This window comes from Brachionichthys hirsutus, chromosome 15 (assembly GCF_040956055.1).
Source record: "Brachionichthys hirsutus isolate HB-005 chromosome 15, CSIRO-AGI_Bhir_v1, whole genome shotgun sequence".
Taxonomy (NCBI): Eukaryota; Metazoa; Chordata; class Actinopteri; order Lophiiformes; family Brachionichthyidae; genus Brachionichthys; species Brachionichthys hirsutus.
In genome coordinates, this window is record NC_090911.1 from 7,100,299 (window position 1) to 7,121,693 (window position 21,395).

A 21,395-nucleotide genomic window follows, 5' to 3' on the forward strand; every position below is an offset into this window, starting at 1 on the left:
ACTGCATGTTTATGGCACCTCTTCTGTGCATACAGGAGGTGTTGGGGACACCAGGGGTGGAGCTTTGGATCCCAGAGGAAAGTCTTGGCTCCAGGGGGCCTGTCCTCCCCTCCGGCCCTTGTCGGGCTGCTGGGGAAGCCAAGCATGGAGACAGTAGGATAAGGGAAAGGGGAGGGGGGGGGGGGGCGACATAGAAGCAAATGAGCAGAAGAGGTGCTAGGCCGGCTCTTGCCCTCTCACTGACAGGATCTGGTCAATGTCCTGCCGCCAAGGGTCGCGGCCCAGCTTACGCACACAAACTTATCTCCAGTACATCTGCCGGGCCGCCTGCGCAGTCAGGCTGTCTCCATTGCAGGCCACGAGCGTTTTCCTGCTGGGGGGGGGGGTGAGAGGAGGATGGCGGGAGGATGAAGGGAGGAAGGGAGAATGGTGGGGGAGATACAGGGGACAGAGAGGAGCTTGAGGCAGGGAGGAGCGGGAGGGGGCTCAATGTGAAACTGCCCCTGCAGAGGCCTGCCAAGTCACTGAGCTATATGGAAAACATGAGCTGCCTCCAGGGTAACAGGACCACTTCTGAATTTCTACGAACAAAAATAGCTCCGATGTCTGGCTGCGACCTCGCTGTTCTCTGGCCCTCATCGCACTCAACATGTCTGTCACATTTGAATTCCCACACGAAGGCAAAGCTCATGTTTGAACCGAAAAAGAATAATTTCATTGACTGTAGAGAAAAAAAAGGAAAAAAGGTAATCATTTTGGTGGAGCCGAGCATATTTATCATGTTTTTTTAGATAGTTGTGACCTCTTAGCGACCAATTGCGTGGAGCTCAGTCGAGGTCCCTTTGGTGGTCCCCGTTTCATCATTTAAACAGCACAAGTTCCAATTCTCATGACCTAATGCATTGTAGAATGCCTGAAAGCTGCTGCTTGTGTTTTCTCTTCTCTCGCTCAACCTTTTCTCTTCAACAGCAATCGGGACCCAAAACAGGAAGAGGTGAGGTGGGGAGCTTGCAGTAAAGTACAGAGTGTGCTGTGTTTGTGCTCAGAAACATTTCACTCCATCTTTGGAATGGTCATTTAGGCATTATTGTCTTTATTTAATAGTTGATGCTGTAAATGCAACCAGAAAACATGAAGAAAGATGTTTCAAGCATCCATAGACACAATCAGCGCTAGGATGAGTTAAGCATCTTAACAACGAGACCAACAAGACATGCCTTGAGTCTTAGTTTTGTCATTTTGGTCTTCATATCTAGTAATACATTACTGTAATCAATTGAATAAAGATCTCACAATTTAGAACATTTCTGGACAAAAAAAAATCCCAGATCACCATCAGGTTTCACACAAGCCAAAAGTCTCGAGGATCTAATCTACCTTTTTGAAATTAAAATAACTGTGAATGTTCTCCATTGTGAGATCAATAAAGTGGATCCATCTTCGAAATTGAAACCAAGAAACTGAACTGAATCCCTGAAGCATATTTGACGTGGACATTTTACCTGCTGAGTGTTCATGTCATGCTCCACAGAAGACTGGCTAATGTAGGGTTTTTGCTTAAATCCCAATTACAAGAACATTACACTGTGATGATGATGATGATGATGATGCTTATTACTCAATCATTAATGACAAGATGTGAAAAAAAATGGATAAAGGAAAGGTTGTCATTATGGTAGATAAATCATGCTTAAAAGTAAAATTAGAGTTATGGAAAGATTGTGCTTACAGTAGGGAAAGTAAAGTCGGGTCCATTTCCTTGAAAGTTGGACTTTCGACATGCATATGATCCTGACCTGCATATGCACTGATCCATTTTAACCTAAAGAAGGAACATATTCTCATCACAGCTTGCCACATACTGATGTCCTCCCTTTCTGCATATAAGCCAGACTCACAAAGGTACCATCTGCATTTGGATGAGACCCAGACAGATGTGCCAAAACTGCAATACGTATCTGGGAACGAGCCCAGCCTCCGGACACTCTACGTCTGATTGATTAATCCTGCATGTAAATTTGCGAGCTCCGAAAATCGTACAACATATTCATAATTCACACTTATAAAACCAGTGATCTTGCTCCTGTCCTGCTCTGTGGTGCCTTGCAATGCCACTGCATTCCTAAATCCCAGAAAGACTTTGTTCATTTCAACTATGTTAATAACGATAAAAACAGTGGCCAAAAGTGCAGAAAAAGACCAATAAACCAGAAGTGCCATGTAATGCAGCAAAAAAGCGGAATCAATTACATTAATAAACTTCTCAGCGTTTTATGTCCGTGTGTATTTTCCTTGTTTTGATTCTTACATGGGTCAGGTACCTTTAAGGATATAGTATTTCACATTTTGGCTGTAAAGCGGAACGCTATTCCTCCCATGCTAATTCCTAAATCGCAGATCCTGCAATATATCCTGTAAATCCTACATGACAGCCCACCTGACCCTGACACACGCACACCTATAAACCTACACACACACAACTCCCCTCATCTGCTACTCATTGGGTGCATGGCTAACGCAGGACATTTAACACAAAAATAAAACCGTGCAATGGGTGTTTACAACGCAGAGTTAGGCCATGTGACCTTTGGTGATTAAACTGCTTGACAGTGACTGGAGGAGGAAGGGAGCAGCAGGGCGAGGGCTCGATTATGGCACACTGCTCTTCAACCTTTAAACGCTCTTGATGTTAAGGAACAAGCATGACAGTAAAACGGACTGTTTCAGCTACAAGTCGGGGGGGGGGGGTATTGTAGCTGATTTCACTGTGACACAAACAGGAAGTAACTTAAAATGGGAAGAGCTGAAGGTACTCTTCACTTTGCACCTCAGTTCAGAGATTTTAGGGAACTTATTTTAACCTCGCTGTGCAGTTCAGGTGGAGGGTGCAGGCGGAGAAAGGAGGAGAGGAGGGGAGGAGGCGCGACCTCCTTAATGTACATTCTGTTCTGCTTTGGCTATGATTCCCAAGGTTGCCTGTTGTATGTGTGTGTGTGTGTGTGTGTGTGTGTGTGTGTGTGTGTGTGCGTGCGTGCGTGCGTGGTGGTGCCAGGCACAGCGTCTCCTCTGGCTCACAGTGTTGACCCTGCCCTGTACTCTCCTCCCACTGTGGGTGAGGCGTGGCGGTGCAGCCCGTAGCAACACTGTGCTAATACTGAAATGTGCAACACAGATAGGTAAACAGACAGACACACACACACACCTTTACACGCTCAGAGGAATAAAAGGCATAATATTTGTTCATTGCATATGGGCATTCATAGTTCAGAAGCCGCAGACATGAATCCTGCTTTGTGATTGCTCCTATATTCCTGCTGTTAGCAGGTGGCAAATGGTTCCGCTCAGCTTTTGTCATGCTCTCCGTTATCTAATGAATGAGACAATGGTGAGAGAGCTGCCAATCAAACCAGCCTTGCAGTTTTATTAACGATGCATTGTAAAAATGTCAGCACAAGTTGCAGTGTTTCTTCTACTTTTCCTCTGACCTCTCACGATGAACAGAAGAATTCAAATAAGTCCCCCCTTTATGTGAGTCCTCCTTTAGCAACACCCAATCCTGACAACCGTAATTTTTATAAAGTGAGACAAATATTGCCCTTTGAAATGAATTGCAAGGTATGTAGCGGTACATTCCTGCAAACAGTCTACCCTGATTTTGAACTTTCCTTCACAAGTTCAGCTCGTACCTCATTTAAAAACCTTCATGCTTGTGTGTGAGAGCCCATGTCCTTCCAGCTATGGCTCCAGATCATATCTTGCCAACAGTCCACTTTATGTCTCTCACCCACTCAATTCCAAATGAATATAAATGAGTGTTTTCATTGTGAGACATAACGAAAACAGCAAAGTATGTTATGAGAAACACTGGCTAAAATACTCTTAAAAGGAGCAAACTCATCTAGAAGAAAAACAAAAGTAGGACATTCTTGGCCAGTTCTTGTTTTTCATGTCTGCATTTGGCTAATGTGCATAAAATGCAGAAAACCAGAAGAAAGATGAGGAAGACCAATACAATAAAAAAAAAAAGACACATAGTTATTAAGTAATACTTGCTTTTTAATCAACACAAGATTAAATGCTCTATGTTTGGCTTTGGTATTTAGCTTTTCAAAAACTCAAATGCATTTTATATTAAGCGCAGCAAATAACCTGGCCTGCTTTATCAGATGTAAAACCACACAAAGTGAATAATAGCATGGAGTACTAAGGTCAAAAGCAACAGGTACAAGTCACTGGATGTGGCACGATTTTTGTACAAAGAGAGTTCATGTATTGTTAGAGAGGGCTAACTATAGATCGGATTTTACCATTTAAAAGGAAATATAAATATAACCGACCTCATGCATGTTTTCAAAAAGTTGTATCGTCATTACTGTGGAATCCTGAGAGATGCCAGGAACATGTCAGAAGTATAAAGGAGGTTTTGAATAACTTTAACCCTGCCTGCCTCACATTCTGGAAGAAAGTATGTGCTAATGTGTTTGCAGCGTTTTAAGAGAGTCCGCTGCTGAGCATTTACACTGCAAGCATGAGGAGACGTCTACAATTAAAGGCCTTTTATGGATAATTTATCAATCGTGGCGGATTATCATGATGCGACTATGGCTTGCTAAATGCTAACTGAATTTAGCTTGTCAGATTTAAGTCAGATGTCACAGTGCCTGAGATGTGTTCAGGGTCTCACAGCGATCTGAAGGTTGTCTATAAATCTCTTGTTTCAGGAACCTGGTCTGACCCTCCAAGTTAGCCTTTGTTTGTGAGACGCCTTGGTCCCCCTTTAATCTTGTGAAGAGATAAATCCTTTGATGGACCTGGCCTGACTCAGTTGAAAGTGCTGGCGGGCCATCTCCATAGATCAACATAATATGGCATGTTTGATGTTGGGGGGGGGGCTGTGGCACACGGGTGGGCTATTGCTCCATGTCCTACAACAGAGTCATCAATCCCAGGCCATGACCGCAGACCCCACCGACTCTTCGTGCCTCCTATCCCCTCCTCCTCCTCCTCCTCCTTTAATTGCGGACCACAACCAGCTCTGCCCTCTTGACCACAGAGCACAAACACTCAATCAGGATGAGCATAAATATCTTCATCAGGCACAAGCAGGCAGACTTTTGACACACAGATACATTCCTTGTTTAATAGAATTGAGCACACACCCCGGATAGAATAAAAACAATCATTTTTGAACTCATTATCTGTGACTTTTGACCTCTCAAATGCATTATGCACCGCATCAGTCTAAAGTTCGGACACAATGGTCAAGTATGTCCAAACTTTACTGGAACTGCCATCTGAAAGCCTGTGATAAAACTAAGGTGAACTTCAGGGAGCTCTTTTTATTCCTCTGATAAGACACCAAGCCCATCAAGTTGAGCCACCGACGACTCAGTATCGGCTTCACGCACTCTCTCTTATCTAAATCCTCCATCTACACACACCTAATCCAGCCACAGCTACTAATGTTGATAGATTTGGTTTCGGCGTTGAGGGATTCAAAGTCAAAAATTAAACAATCACAGCCTGATTCACTATCCCAAAGTTGAAAAGATCACTGCTGTGGGCCTGCTAAAGTAGACACTGTGTGTGTGTGTGTGTGTGTGTGATGAATGTAAGGAGTGTGTCCCAGCAAGCCCAACTAAGGCAAGCAGTGACATTAGCACCCCTGAAATAGCTTGGCTGGCATTTTAATTGCTTTCTCCTGCAATGGCTCAACATGTAATGGGATAAAAAAAAAAAAAAAAAACTTTCCCAGGCAGAGGATGACCAAGAACACTAATGATGACAGGGAGTCGTTCCAAGTGACGCCTTATAATAAAACAATAAATACTTGGATGCTGAATTTTATTTCCCCGTTGTCGCCTCTGATCTTTGTCCTCTTGCTTCCACATTCCCTCTTTTCACCTCGTACTTTCAAAGAACTCTGATGAATGCAGAGGGCAGAAATGCTGCACTTCCATTCTGTGCTTTTAGGCACTAAGAAACTGCAGGATTGTGTCCATACGTCTAAGAGCAGTGAGGGACAATCTATGATGCATGTTGCCATGTTTGTCTTGAATCATCGTAAAGTAAAAGCAGAGTCATGCGCATGAAGCCTCACAATGAGGTGCTGAAGTGCTTCATGGGTAGGAAACTTCACACAAACACAGGAAGCTCAGTGTTTCTCACCGAGGGCAAGAGTCTTTGCTGCGGTGCTGCAGGGACTGATGGGCCGCTCAGATTAACTGGGGCCAAAGAACCTGCAGTTCCTACATTTGTTTGTTGCCCAGGTTGTCTGCAGAAAATGGAGAGCGCATAGATCCTTGTTTCTATAGCGAGCTATGGGTAACATTTATTGAATATAACATTCAATTTTAAACGCTGGTTTCACTTTTCCAGTGCAAAAGGCAAAAAATGAAATAATGAAAAGCTTTTCTTTGCTTTTTGGAAGCAGAAGTAAAGTTGCGCCACACCTTAAGGGTTTAGAGGACTGATTGAGATCATCTACCTATCGCTGCTGGTTTTATGACGTAGGCCCACTAATGTTGCACTGTGCAGCGTGTACAGACCTGCAGAACACAGATGTGAGGTCTGACAGCGACCTCTTGTGGTAAAGAAGTGACGTTCGAAGCCTACAATGCAGGCAAAGACAAAAATAATCCCTGCTGTACAAATATTTATCCATTTATCAAACTTCCTGATTTATAAATTCAGTTCTATAGACGAATGCATGTGGGTCATGTGATTCACAATCAATTTATATTAATCATTTCTGTATGTGACATATGCATAATGCAGCAGATTTGGTCATACTTTTCAAGATGAGTTTAACATTCAATTTATTTTACACACAATCCATTGGAAATAAGATTTAATTCAATAAAGACAAATTACAAATATCCAATACTTTAAAGCGCACCGGATGCAGATGGAATATTTAACTGGGTTAAACATGCAAGTGCGCGTCAAGCAGACAGGTGGCGCAGTTGTCGCATAGATATTCACCTGAGTTTCAGAATGTTTTTTATTTGTTGTACATGCTTTGCAGCTCCCATTGGTCGTTTTGCACTGGTTTGTTCAGAGAGAGAGAGATAAAAGCAAGACGCTCCTGCGCCATATTGAGTAGAATGTGTAATTGAGGAAGTTTCAATCCCCTTAATTAATAAAAGAAAGACAAGATGATCAATAAAATTGTCTCCCGACCGAGTAATATTGTGCAGCTCGGGCTCCTTTAGAGGCCATAGGGTCGTGCACTTTTGGCATAACCCGTCCAAAAAAAAAGAAAGGAGGCTTCAGCAGTCAAATGTTTTTTCTAAAATCAAAAATGTTTTTTTTTTTTTACTCATTTTCCCGAGAAGCCCATTGGTCCAAATTTCCCCCTGCGCTGCCACAATACTGCAAACACGTGACCTCCCTGTTTTCACCCAGTTAAAGCGCATGTACATATAAGACAGGCCGCACTGCCATTCACCAGCACGACAAAGCACGAATAACACTATTAATGTCCGGTAAAAGGTAAAAGGCTCTCGGCTTCAGCAGGACTCCGACCCCCCCCCCCCCCCCCCGGGCTCCCCCCCTGGACGTGGGACCATGGCGGCTGCCACGAGCAGCAACACATCCACGACCACGCTCCAGATCCAGCGCTCCACTATCGAGCTGACGCGGAGACGCATCGACCCGAGGAGGAGGCAAGCGGCGCTGTCGTTTCTCAGCAACATTTCCCTCGATGGGCGACCCGTGCAAGACGACGCGGACAACCGGGACGAGCAGGACGACCCGCTCGGAGCCGGGACGAGACCGAGCCCGGTGGCTCCGGTTTCCCCGGCGCACGGAGCTGCCGCCGCCACGGCCGAGGTGCTCGCCTTAGCGAACCAGACTCTCCTCGCCAGCAGCCGGGCCGGTTCCGGGACGGGTCCCGCCGCGGCTGCTGCTCCTCAGGCGGGCACGGACGCGGAAGGAGATGCCTTCGCGCCCGCCACGTTCGGCTCACCGTTCTCCGCGGTGCCACCCTCGACCAGAGGGAGGCTGCAGACGTACACTCAGGGAGTCCTGCCTGCCCCCTACTCCAGGCAACCCCCCCAGAATTACAGCCTGGAGGGCGGCCAGATAGCCAACTCTGCAATAGAGCTGCAGAGATCAAGGTAAACTGTGTGATGTCTTGTGATGTGGAAACATGCGGGCGCAGCGTGAATGGCCGGACTTTGATTGCTGGGTATCAACCCCCTCCCAATTCTGCAAGCTCACCTAAAGGGCTCTGAATTGAGTCTTGCAAGTTTTCACAGTCCCCTGAATTGGTGTGCCTGAATGCAGCTATTTGTTCCATGCGTGCGGCCAGAATGATCCGTTGGTGATGCGTTCAGGGCCTCTCCGGTGCAGCAGCGGCTACACACTTTCCTTAGAGAAAAGGAACATGATATTTGCACAGAAACATGCTTCTATTTTTCTTTTTATTCACTTCAAATGTACACTAATTTGAAGTGACATTTCCTAAGCTTGGTGCACACCTGCTGTCTCCCTGCCTGTAAACATCCGGTAACCCGACACCCCTGTTTAACTGCCCCATGTCTTCTTATTGTTAGCCCTCTTTGTCCACTTTGTCCCCACTGGAGGCACGAGGACAATGTCGAGGGCTCCCTTCGCGGTACGCCGGCTGTCTGCAGCAGTCGTCTCCTCATCCTCTAACTGTCGTCACCTGCTGTCAGGTGCTCTCTCTCTCTCTCTCTCTCTCTCTCTCGCTCTCTTTCTTTCCCCCTGCCAGACATCTCAGGATGAAACGCTCAATAAGCATTTAGTTCCTCTTTGTGATCTTGTAGAAATTGCACTAACAAACTAAAGCTCTCCCAAAAGCCTTAATTTTGATCTTTTTTTGTTGGTGTTGGGGCTGGGGGGGGGGGGGGGGTAATTAAGTATATTTTATAACATTGAGGATGACACAATCGATCTTTTTCAATATGCTTCAGAGTGGCTGAGAGGCTTTTTGTGTTTTTCCGAGGCTGAAAAAGTACAAAACTAGAGAGCACAGACCTCCGCCGAGCAGCTCATTCCCCACCTAATTGGATTTACACCGTCCATACGGTGATCTGGATCATCACCATTGGTTTAATTTCCATTTTCTTGTATGCTCGGCATCTGATTTCTGGCGCGTTGTTCAGTCAAGAGTTCTGACTGTCCTGCTTGTGGAATGTATTTGGAGGATGTTCACACAGAATGAATTCTAATGTGGAGCAGTAAGCAACCTGTCGGTGGGGAGGGCAGCCATATTCCACCAGCGCACAGACAAACCAGCCCCCCTGGACAGAGCCGGGCTTGTCTTCTGGGGGGAACTTGTCCAGAGGTTCCTGGCTGAGGGAGACGGGATGCCCAGACATTCTGAGAAGCAGCACGGCTCTATGCTCGGTGTTTGCTGGCCTCCACTTTCTGTCCCTGGGGCATCAGAGAGCTCCACCCCCCTGCAGCGTTTGGCCTTCTTTCCTGCTCCCATTCAGGAAGTCAGCGTCTCTGATGTGCCACCAAAATAGACAGAGGCCTGATGTGCTTTAGACCAAATCCTCATCAGATTGTAATTCATTAAAGTGTCAGGAGAATTCATTCCACCACCTTAAACCTCAGCTTTTATTAACCCCCCCCCCCACAAAGTGGATGTGTTTAACCTAACCTTAACGAAACTCATTTGTTTTGATTTGTAATGTATTTCCATTTTACAGGAAGTGCATTTTAATGACCCCCCCCCCCACTTTAACCTCAGTCAACTTGAAATTTGGTCAGTGCAACCTCGACAGTATCAATGATGGCGTAACCGTGGCGGAGCAGCAAATCTCCATGTCGTGCATGAAACGGGAAGCTGTCCGCTGTCTATTGCTCAATCTGGCCCCAATGAGCATCCTGTCCTGGAGTCGTCGCCGTGACGATATGCAGGCGGCCGGGAATAAGCCTCTGTGACAAAGCATTTCATTTATTGGTTTTCATCTTCAGTTTCTTCACATGATTTTTGCCAAAGAATGTTATAACTGACTCGAGATTTGAGAATGAAGTATCAAACCCGCCCCCCCCCCCCCCCCCCCCACGCCCTCCCACTTTTTCTGCTTCCTTCTCAGCTGTTCCTGTCACTCATTTAAGGCTAAAATGCCCCCCCCCCCCCCCCCAAAAAAATGCACATAAAGGTCTGAATGGGGGAGAAAAAAAACTAAATTACTGGAGTCACCTCTGTTCAAATACTGTAACTACCGGTACTCAGGTTATTAAAAAATGAGCTAACGTTTCACGACACTCGTAATCATTATCTCGTGCACATTAGAAATGAGACTTGCATAACGTTTATCACGAATCAACATGACAAGCAGGACACAGGACTGGTTTACTTTATCCCGTCCCCTTAAAGTACAAGCGGGTCAAACTACTGCAAAGTCATGACTTTACAGGATTTTGACCAGCTCTCTTTTTTTCCTCTCTCCATGAGGCAGCTGAGGCTGTGTTGTAAAACAAGCAGTACAAGTCATTGTATTGGCCCTGTGCAGGCTTTGTGGGATCGGGTCACATACTTCTGGTTATGAGGCTGAGCGTTGCTTCGCTGATGTCACCGTTGGCACTTTTAACAAGACGGTATGAGAACGGTTCTTTTTCTGTCGCTGGGTCTGTCGGCGGCTGAGCTGTCGACACACGGCGAAGGCCGTACGATCGAGCATGTTTTACATCTTGTTTGTTCAAGTTGGACCCTGGAGTTATGTTTTCACATGATGCCTTTTACTGTTCCCCACCCCCCCCAAGCACTTAACAATACCATAAATCGTTACGCAGAGGTGGAAATACTTCAGCAGTATTTCTGTTTCATTTGTTTCTCCCTTTGGCAACTTTAATTCTGAATCGTTTTCTTCAGCCTGGGCTTTATTTGTTTCTAAATAGTCACTCTCCTGCAAAATAAGGCGATGCCCCGCTGTGAAAGGCCAAAGGGCATACGTGGGAAGCTGCAATCTAAATACCCCTCTTGATTTTTATGTGGTCGTTTGCATGACGTCGGCGGGTGGGATTATCAATAGCTTTAAAAAAAAAAAAAAAAAAAAATTAATTGCAAGAGGAGTTTGCTGGCTGTAAAAAATAAATTGATACCACATGGTTTTGCATTTATGAAACATCCTTTAAGAAAATCCTTCGAAGCACAGAACTAATAATGAAGGATGTTTGTTTGTTGCTCCTTTGCCGCTGATTCTTTGATGCCTCTGACCACGCAGGCCTTGTTAATGTCAAACGGAGCAGTAACCTGGCTGTTCGACTTGTGTCTGGGTTCAGTGAGTGGCCTGGTCCGTGTTGTTGTTTCCAGCATGTGCACCAGCCAGGAAAACGCTTTTTGCTTTAAAAGCACATCCTGTAGTTCATTCATATCCCCGTGGACGGGGGAAGCATGTCCAGCTTTTACTTTCCATGGTTGGTGTAGAAAGAAATGAATGCATTTACAAGGGGGATGAGCTGCTTGGCGAAGGTTTGTGCTCAATGAGTGCTTTTCTAGTTTCATTTCTTATATCAGATCATAGTTGCGAAATTGATTAAGAGATCAGACACTCCGATGGCGCCTGTATAATTTGGTTAAATTTGCTCGCCTGGTGCTTATGTCAGTCTTTGATCATCCTCTTCATCTTTTTCAATATTAGCAGTGTTCCTGCCCTTGTCCCGCCCTAGTCAACAATTTTCAATTGATAATTTCATTTATCCCACAATGTTACACGCATGGAAGCGAGGCTGAGGGGAGACGATCCTCTGCTCAGCGTTTCATCTTGAAAAGGGATGATGTAAGATCATAAACCGCACGAGCCCACTAGTTGCACCTCCAGGATGACGTCGGGTCCCTTTAAATAATGGCCCTTTTCTTCATATTAGCGAAAGCAGTGATGAGATCAAGCATTCTTGGTCAGACGTTCCTGCTAATGCAGCTCGAGCTTCTTCCCTCCACTCCAGGGTCATTTAGGTGATAACAAACAGCCGGTTAGCCAGTATAATGGCCCTCGGTTTCTGTCTGCTTCAACGGTCCAGCTCACGGAAACACTCATCTCACCCCACCTCCTCCAGTGTACAGTGTTCACTCAGGTGGTGTTGGTTTAACCCCCCTGCGAGATCCTCGAGGACGCGGTTATCTCTTGTTAATCGGTGCTCATGCTCAGTCGTTCATTAACCGTCCTCTCTGCTTCGCGCTGCACCGTCTCTCCATGAAGAGTCTGGGTGTCAGATCTGGGCGTGTTAATGCTGTTGGGTCTTGTGGCGCAGCACAATTCTGAAGTGTAAAATGAAAGCCTGCCAGGAGATGCACCACATGCGCGACACAAACAGCTGGTTGTTTACACCCATAACACCCATGGGATCTGAGGAGCCTCACGGCCGTGGTTGAAGGACGCTCCTAATAAAAGCAGCCAAGAATTGTCACACCGATTAAGCCATGGTTTGACCTTTGTTCTGAGGCCCTCAGTGGGCCCTCACAATGAAATGACTTTGAATGTGTGGCCAGATTTTAAGGCCTGTTTTCCATCTCTGATCAGATCCTTGTCTGGAAGAGTCCTTTGAACAAACACTGACCAATGCACCAATGTTTTTTTCTGTTTTTTAATCAGACATGCTTATTCATTCATTCATTCATGTTTAGTGCTACTCTTTAACTACAAACAGACACATTGCTGCAAACTGAGGCAAATGGAAATACGGTTGTAAAAAGTTAGTTCTCCAATTCGTGAGGAGAAACATGGACATTCTTGGGTATCACTATGGAATTCGATTTATTCTTGCCATTTACTCAGACTGCTTGGAAACAAGAATGATAATTATTTTTGAGTTGGTTCTTCTTAGGCCTGTTTCACAGAAAGAAATAAAGAGACTGATGTTTCCTCTCCTCTTCCCTTCTGTCTGACAGACGAAGACTCATCTCGCAGCGCTCTTCACTTGAAACGCTGGAGGACATTGAGGAGAATGCTCCTTTACGCAGGTAGTAAATGCCTTTTCCTGTTTTCCCTCTCCTCTCCTGTGAATCAGCCCCTCTGGTGTTTTTGGGGACGCTGATGTTTTTGTGTCTGTTTTTTAGATGCAGAACCTTGTCAGGTTCACCCCGACCAAAGAGCTTCAAGAAGATCCACTTCATAAAGAACATGAGGCAACACGATATGCGCAATGGAAGGTATGAAGGCAAACAATGCCATCCCTTAAGTCGGTGCAAGTCCTCAGCGGGTAATTGCAGGCTGTCTCACGTTACGAGGGGACGTGGGTGGGCGAGCCAGCCGGGCCCTCTCCCTGCAAGTCGGGGGCAGCCTCCGTGTAACACGGAGCTTAATCTGATTCAAATTCATTATAAGCTTGATTTTTGTCACCTTTTAAACATGTTGGAATCTCAGCAGAACCGGCGAGTGTTTGATTTAAAACACACAAAACACGCAGGCTCATTATTTAATAATGGCGTGCATCCCAGAAGCATTTAATGTACTTTTGTCCACACATGAAGTCAGCTGACGGGGGGGAAACTAGTTTCCACTCGCGTCCACATCAGTGACTTGTGGGTTGTTTGTGGTTCAGTGCCTCAGTAGGACGATTCGTCGTGTGTTTGAGTCGCAGCGATTTAAAGAAGTGATTTTTTTTTTCACGCTGTTGTTTTCTGAGTGCTGTTCATCCCGTCACTGTGGAATCGCTCTACTTGTATAGTGTAGATGGAGTAGGTTTAAAAAAAAAAACCCAGCTGTTAACTCGAGACGACAAACAAAATGCATAATTGTTTTTATACCAAACCGCTGTCTACACGTGCTGCAACACAACACAGACACACTCACACACTGAAGTCTCAGCCCATTTGTATTTTTATTCCAGCTTTTATCCTGTCGGATAGATATTGATTAGCCTGTTTACCATTTTTTGTTTTTATAGGATAGTCCTTATCAGTGGCAGAAGATCCTTCTATAGTGTATTTTCTGTCCTGCCCTATCGAGATTGTAGCCAAGCAGGGTATGTATCCTACAGCATGCCGATCCTTGTAACCTCCTCCAGCCTGTGCTCCGTCGCCTTCCCTTTGTCTCCTCATCCCTCTCCTCCTGTGGATGTTCTCTCCTCCTCCTCTGACTGGCACTTGCATTCCTAAGGGCTGGTTTTAGTGGATGCATTTTTTTTTTTTTTTTACCATACCGGTCTAATGAAAAGCTGAAATGAGCTTATGTCATATATTTAGCTCAATGCTTGTTGCTTATATTGCTCTTTCCACAATGGCGCTGGTTGCTTTGGGGCATCCTTTTTTTTTTCCCCTCCAAGTCATCCCATTTTTATCTGTCATAATTGTTGCTGATTTTGCTGCTCAGCATTGAAGAGTCAGCGTTCCTGGTGCTCCTTCTCCGCTAAAACCTTAAATTACCTTTGTAAGTCTTTTCTAACCATGACGCTGTTGCATGCGCTCCACATAGCCACAATTTGCAATAGACTATTTAGCATTTTCTTTTGCCGTAACTTAATATTTGTTGGTGCTAAAACATAAAGCATCCCTGGTTCCTCTGTAGAAGTTAGACCAGGGCTTAGTGCAACATTTAATATTCTGTTTGCCGGACAATCAGTGCAAGGTCGAGGGTTAATAGACCTCCGGGAGTATCCGCAGTGCACATCTGACTGCTCCTGGCAGATTGCAGTTATTTGTAACAGAAATACAAATCATTGCATGTTGTTATTATTACATGATGCCCAAATCTGACATTGCATGTAAAAGAAAAGAAAGTCTTTGATACTTATTTACTGTAGTTTGATATCAAGACATGCCTGTCTGTTAAATATATAATGATACGCAGGAGTTAACTAGTTTATGCTGGCACGAAGAATGAAAGCCTAACCTTGTCTCCAGTGACAAAAAAGAAAATGCATTAAATAAAAAAATACATATTAAAATGTAAAAGGCTTCAACAGAGAGGACAAATGTCCTCACAGTGAATAATAATAAGCCTTTCATGAGTGAAGTTCAGACACATTTTAAGGAGCATATTATCACAAACCCGGCCCGAAGCTTGATGTGAGCTGTAGCGCACGTGTGTTAACTTTATTCTTTTAGATTAGTAATTATTCTCAGATTGTAGATGCAGAAACGGGCTGTGATTTCGTTTGTGCAAATTTCAACGGCCAATAGCATGATTTTTCTTTCATTGTTCTTTATTCTCAGCAGACTGAAGCCAAACGATTTATTTTCTGGTCCTCCCTGGGAAGCTGTCTTCTCTTCACTTTGTTAATTTAAACCCGCTTTTCCATGAGATGCCCGTTGCTTTAGGATTTCCATGATTTGTGATACAACACGGTGAACATTGTGTCCAGACGCGCCTGTGTTTCCAGACAACACTGTTTTCATTATGACGATTGAAGACACAATTTATCAAAGCTCTGAGGGGGGAGTCATGTGAAGCCCCCTGTGGCTATGTAATCTTTTTATCTGGTTACCGCTTAAAACCAAATGCATAAAAGAGCAAAGGCAGATAACGGAGGGCAAGACAGCATTCAAGTTTTTTGTCTGCTGTCATTGCGATTTCTTTCTGCAGTATAAATATCAATCAGGAAAAAGGTTTTTTATACCACGAAAATGACAAGTTACACATAAATAACTTCTCATGTAAATATTCTTGTGTTCAAACACTAAAAAAACACAAACCTTAAATTACAGAGACTTTTCAGATCACCTCACAAATTCATGTCACTGAAGAGTATTGCAGCACATGCACGCCCATTAGCCGGTATCAGCGGTCATTCGAAACTCGCCAAATGAAATCAAAAAAAATATTTTAATTACTGGGTTATTGTTCATTTATTATGTTTATCTCTACGCGGCGCTGCCAATTAAATGCGACATAATGAGCACACAGGTTTTAATTTAGTTGCCGTGTGCATCAGCCTGCAGCCAGTCTCAAAATAAAGAAATATATGCACGCTGCTTGCTCCACTGACACACTTATTACTATTTTGGCATTTGACGGGCTGCAGATCTTCCATCTCAGTAAGGCATTTTCAGGTTTCGTGAGGCAGCAACTGAGAGACCGACCTCTCAGAATAAATCCAGACTGTCCTCCATCCTTCCTCCCTGAGGCCAATTTCACCCCAAAAATACAGGAAATGACCGAAACAAGGCCAGCTAAAGAGCACAGACAGATACTGGGAGTTGTTGGAGGAAACTTAGAACGGACCTCCAAGTTGCTGTCAAAGAAAGATGGTGGATAGAAGAAGCTGCTTGGCGGGTTTTATGGTGAACGGCTCTAAAGGTCTTGTGCTCATTAGGGATGTAAAGTTGGAAGGAGGGCGGCAGCGGCATCCGTCAGGAGGCGTCAGTGCCAAGGAGATGGTGATCGGGCTGGAGGGAGTGGAGCTGGGAGCTGATGGAAAGGTGAGAAGCGGGAAGAGGGACATACGGAGGAGGAATGGGATCGTCTAATCGTTGTGAAGCAAAAATATCATAACGTCCGTAATGTTCCATTTGATCTTTAGTCTGTAAAATTATGAAAAGATCATTTTGTTGTGGCACAGTCACAACTAATTCATTAAAGCGTAATAGATGAGGGCAGAGATTAGGCTGCACATGAGAACACAAGAAACTGTGTGCGTTCAGGATATATTTGCTGTTTTTGTCCCAGTCTAGCTTAAAGGAATCTTCATTCAACTTGATCTGCTACTTAACCTCTGAATGAAAACATTGATTTTGGTGGTTTCCAAAAGAAAAAGGCTTTATATTCTGCCGGCGGTGTCCAGACACGTGTTGGCGAGCACGCTGGTTCACTGGAGCCACACAAAACGGGAGCCATTCTTACTGTTATTGGTGCCATCTGTGCCCCCCCCCCCCTCTTGTGAAAACGATCTATTAATCTAAGATGTGATTTGAATAAAAGACTTTTTCAGGCATTTGTGAAATAACTCAACAGCCATTGTCTGCAGACTGTGTCCTACACCCAGTTCTTGTATCCCACCAACGTGTTGGGCGGTCGGCGAAACACCATCGACTCCACCTCATCCTTCTGCCAGTCTCGAAACGCCAGCCACAGAAGCCTTAGTTTGGGTCGAGCCAACAGCAACCAGAGCAGCTTAGACACGGGTCAGTCAGCTGGCGACGAGCACATCTTCCTTCTGAGTGTTTTGTGTTGTTTTATATATATATATCCTATGAAAACATGAAGCAAAAATGTTTTCAGCTTCAGCCTCTGTTCTTGCAGGGAATGACTTGGGGGACTTCCGCGAGTACGACCCGAATCTGCTGGATGACCCGCAGTGGCCTTGTGGCAAACACAAGAGGGTCCTCATCTTCCCCTCGTATATGGTGAGAACGCGTTGCAGCACAAAATCACTACAACCTGCAACGAAACCAATTGCAGCCTTATTGTTTGGAGAGCTCAGAGGAAAGGCTGCCTTTATTCCAGACAGGATTCCACGAAAAAGAACGAGTTTGTTTTTTTCTTTTCCTTTCCAGTCCAATGAAGCGTGCCTCCATATCTTACTGTTGTGAGTTTATTTTTGTCTTTGTGGTTCTTTTTCTGGCTCTGTTTTCCAACCGTTTTTAAGACCAATAGCATCCCGGAAAGGTTTGTCTTCCCCTGAAGTTTCTTTTCTTTTTTTTATATCAGCTGTTGAAAAGAAGCCAAGAGCATGTTTCAGGTGGTTTTAATCAGCGAGGTCACAGGCCGACACTCTCCCACCTTCTGGGACCTGAATGAATACTGCGTGCTTTATTCCACTGCGGCAGCCAGGAGCTCTTAAAAAGCTCCTTCACCACAGCAACCTTTTTTTTTCGGGGGAAAGGAATGGATGTTTTATCATGACTGGAAAAAGAAAAACAGTCCTGACTAGACTCTGACCTCATTCTTTCATGGGCTCTGTTTTTTATGAGGGAGACTGTCAGAACGCACAAATAGGACTGACATAGTTCAAATGTTCAGTCAAGGCTGGGCGATGTGTGTTTTTTTTGGTCTTCCTCTACTTACAGCTCCCAGCGTGTAACAACAATGACCATTGTGTTTACTACAGGAATAGAAGCAATAAATTCGGTGGTTCACTGGCTGAACAGGGAGTTCTAAGAAGACGCTCTAACTGGACTTTCAAGTTCAAGCTGGGGATAATTTGAGCTTCTATACCTTGAATGCATCTAGAAAGGACGATCTTCCATTAGTCATGTGGTAAAAAAAAAAAAAGAGAATGTTGGATGGAGTTCTTTTCTTTAGGATTTAATCATTCTCCTTCAGGGATCACGATCTGTAGCAGCGTTTTAATGTGGCATTATTCACACACCATGTCTGGACTAATAGCACACAACACTAGATGTCTGGACTGTAATAACACACATGGATAGATGTCTGGACTGTAATAACACACATGACGAGATGAGAGATGTGTTGTTGTTGTTTTTAGCATTGAGTTGAAAAAACAATCTATTCCCCATAGTAGAGCAGCACAAATTTAATAATGGAATTAATCTGTTGCTCTAATCTGCAGATTATTTTTCAATTCTTCAATTAATAATTCTTTCTGTGATTTTTTTTATTAGCATGATCTAGAACCAATGTGATTATTACAGGAGCAATAATCCAAAATGTTTTTATTTAAGGCTACAGTGAGAACATTCTGGTGTTTAGGCTTGAAAAATTACTGAAGTGAGCGCTTGAGTAACTTTCCTTTCAATCTCCTCCTGAATCATCGACCAATCACTTCAGCTCTGTCAACGCTCACGTCTGAGAACACAGCAATGCTTCAGCAAAGCTAAAGTACGTTCAATATGTTCTATTCTGCACTTTGACTGGGGAAGAAACATGATAAAAGTTTCTTGAAGGGAAAATAATCAATCGTATTGGATAATAAACCTTTAGTGTGAGTGGCCAAACTGAAAGTAACCTCTTCGAAAACGTTTTATAAAATACAGTCTGTTCTTCGGGGAAATGCAAAAGTCGCAGCAAACGTGGGCAAACATTTTTACTACAACATTCTGGTGTGCTTGCTTTTATCAAATGTTACTCAAACAGAAGTAGATTAATTTGTTGGGACTACTTTCAGCAGAGGATTGATACGTACTGTATTTACAGCAGCACGATAATGAGTTTGGGATTGATGTAAGACAAACCAATGTGGCCCACTGATGTTCTTGCAGTGTTTGCATGATTGTAGCTTCGGGATGTGCTCTGGTGACCTGGGAACGCCAGCCCTGTTGAAACCCTCTTTTGCGAGACTTTGGAATCCAACACTTGCGTGTTAGGATCCAGTCACCTTCCTCGGTGCTCAGTGTGATCATTTTCACACCACTTCTGGTTCTTTTCAGACCACAGTCATCGAATACGTCAAACCGTCTGACCTCAAGAAGGGCATGAATGAAACCTTCAAGGAGAAATTCCCCCACATAAGGCTCACGCTCAGCAAAGTTAGGAGGTAAAAGCACCGATAACTCGACATCCTTTTGCGATGGAGTTTTTATTTCCTCATTTTTCATTCCACATTCTGTATGCTTTCCCCTTTCTGCAGCTTGAAAAGGGAGATCAGAAAGTTGGCTCAGGACGAATGCAGGTACGAGGAACCTACGGTCGCGATGGCGTTCGTCTACTTTGAAAAGCTCGTCCTCCAAGGCAAACTCAACAAGCAGAATCGTAAACTCTGCGCCGGCGCTTGTGTTCTTCTGGCGGCCAAGATCGGTGGCGATCTCAAAAAGCACGAAGTCAAGCTCCTCATTGATGTGAGTTCCTTCTGTTTCCCTCGGTCGTTGTAATGATGACGCTGACGTTGAGGAACAGTGAGGCGACACGCCGCAAAAATTCTATTCATTTTTATTTCTGTAGCGCCACGTCAGGAGAGGAAAAACTTAAATTTAGCAGGCAGAAACCTTGAACAGAACCTAAGGCTCATAGTGGATAGTTCAGACAGAGAGACAAGGACAGGTAGGAGGAGAGTGACAGAGAGAACAGGAGCAGACAAAAACATCATATATTTCTATTATATAGATGGCCTGACATTTCCATTTGAGCGGTTGTTGCCCTGATGAAATGTTTGTTAAAAAGTTGCAGAATTTAGAATCTGATTTCTTTTACCTGCAGAAACTGGAAGAGAGGCTCCGAGTGAATCGCAGAGAGCTGATCGCCTTCGAGTTCCCCGTCCTGGTGGCGTTGGAGTTCAACCTGCACCTGCCAGAGCACGAGATCATGCCCCATTACAGACGGCTGCTGCAGACCTCCTAGCATTAGTGACCCATCAGGAGGACGGCTGCAGTTTCTCCTCCTGATCATCTGCTCCTGAGATCTCCCCCCCCAGTCTGACAGCATTAAGCTCCCACGAGCTATCGGCCAAGGCGGCCCTTCTTCTACTCTGAGACCTTTTCCTCAATGAGTTGATCAATCAACAGCACTACAGACATCTGAATGAAAGGGTTCAACACATGCAGACGAGTCGTTTCACTCGTTTTCATCTTCATTTAGCATATTTTAGACGCTTCTTGTTGATTAAGAGAGTTTCTTTTCTCAGTTCAACAAACAATTTTAATGTTTTTAATCATCTTTTCATTAATCCTCTGTCTTGTACTTTTTAACATGATTAGTTGCATCCTGACTTAAGATTTAAGTACCGGTAGCAGATTTTGGCTGGATTCCTTTTCCTTGGTGACGGATTTTGTCTCACTTCATTGCTTTAAAAGTGCACTTTTGGAATATTTTGGGGAAATGTGGGACTCTTTTTTTTTTTTTTTCGGAGCTTGGGGACTAACCCTGAAAGGTGAGGTGTGTTCATATACACCATGAATAATGAATTCGAATGGACCTCGAAATCGTATTTCTCTTGAGCGTTTTTTTTTCTTTTTTCTTTACCAGAATTCTAAGCATGAATAGTGACACTGGTTTGTACACAAGATGGGACTTCCTATTTTCACTGAAGTTTTTCGTTAATTTTCTACCAATCAAATGCTTGCTATGGGACTCATGTCACATGTCCTGTACTCTATGTTAGAGTGTATTGCTAGCACATTTATGGTGCTATAATGGAGTCTGACAGCTAAGTAATGAAGTTCATGAGGACCAAACTGGCATTAAGCTGTGATGAGGATCAGCAGCAGACTGGAATTTGAAGCTAATAGAAATGTCCATTAGCTGGAAATGGGCTACGACTTTGAGCTATAGGTGTTGGGAAGCAGGTGCAGCTCTTTGAGGAGGGGAGTAGAACTTGGATCAGATCCCCACAATGATGAATATGGATAAAATAATTGCATATAATTTGAATCTGCATTAATTGATTTAGAAGGGGGGGGGGGGTCTGACAAATATTAAAGTATTGTAGTTATTTTACATGCTTCTTTCTTAACGTGATTTTCTCGTTCTTGGAAATTGGTTTGTACCAAACCACAGGTTGCGAAAACAAAAGTGTTTAATTTTGCTCCAAGTATTGATTGTTTCAGAAAATGATCACAGCATAAATCCAAATCTCAGAGA

The 21,395-nt window shown here is 44.2% G+C and overlaps 1 protein-coding gene across 1 annotated transcript; it reads left to right on the top strand.

The window, feature by feature from the left end:
* The first annotated feature begins 7,569 nt into the window (after positions 1-7,569).
* Positions 7,570-20,156, top strand: cables1 (Cdk5 and Abl enzyme substrate 1). Its single transcript, XM_068749090.1, has 10 exons — positions 7,570-8,120; positions 12,869-12,940; positions 13,037-13,129; positions 13,867-13,944; positions 16,234-16,339; positions 16,885-17,041; positions 17,160-17,263; positions 19,250-19,356; positions 19,450-19,657; positions 20,016-20,156. Exons 1-10 carry the CDS (start codon positions 7,570-7,572, stop codon positions 20,154-20,156), a joined length of 1,617 nt encoding a protein of 538 aa, XP_068605191.1.
* Positions 20,157-21,395: the final 1,239 nt, after the last annotated feature.

Coding starts and splice junctions, on each gene's coding strand:
- cables1 (XM_068749090.1), top strand. CDS start 7,570: ATGGCGGCTGCCACGAGCAGCAACACATCCACGACCACGCTCCAGATC. Junction 16,340..16,884: donor AGCTGGGAGCTGATGGAAAG/GTGAGAAGCGGG, acceptor CATTGTCTGCAG/ACTGTGTCCTACACCCAGTT. Junction 19,658..20,015: donor AAGTCAAGCTCCTCATTGAT/GTGAGTTCCTTC, acceptor TTTTACCTGCAG/AAACTGGAAGAGAGGCTCCG.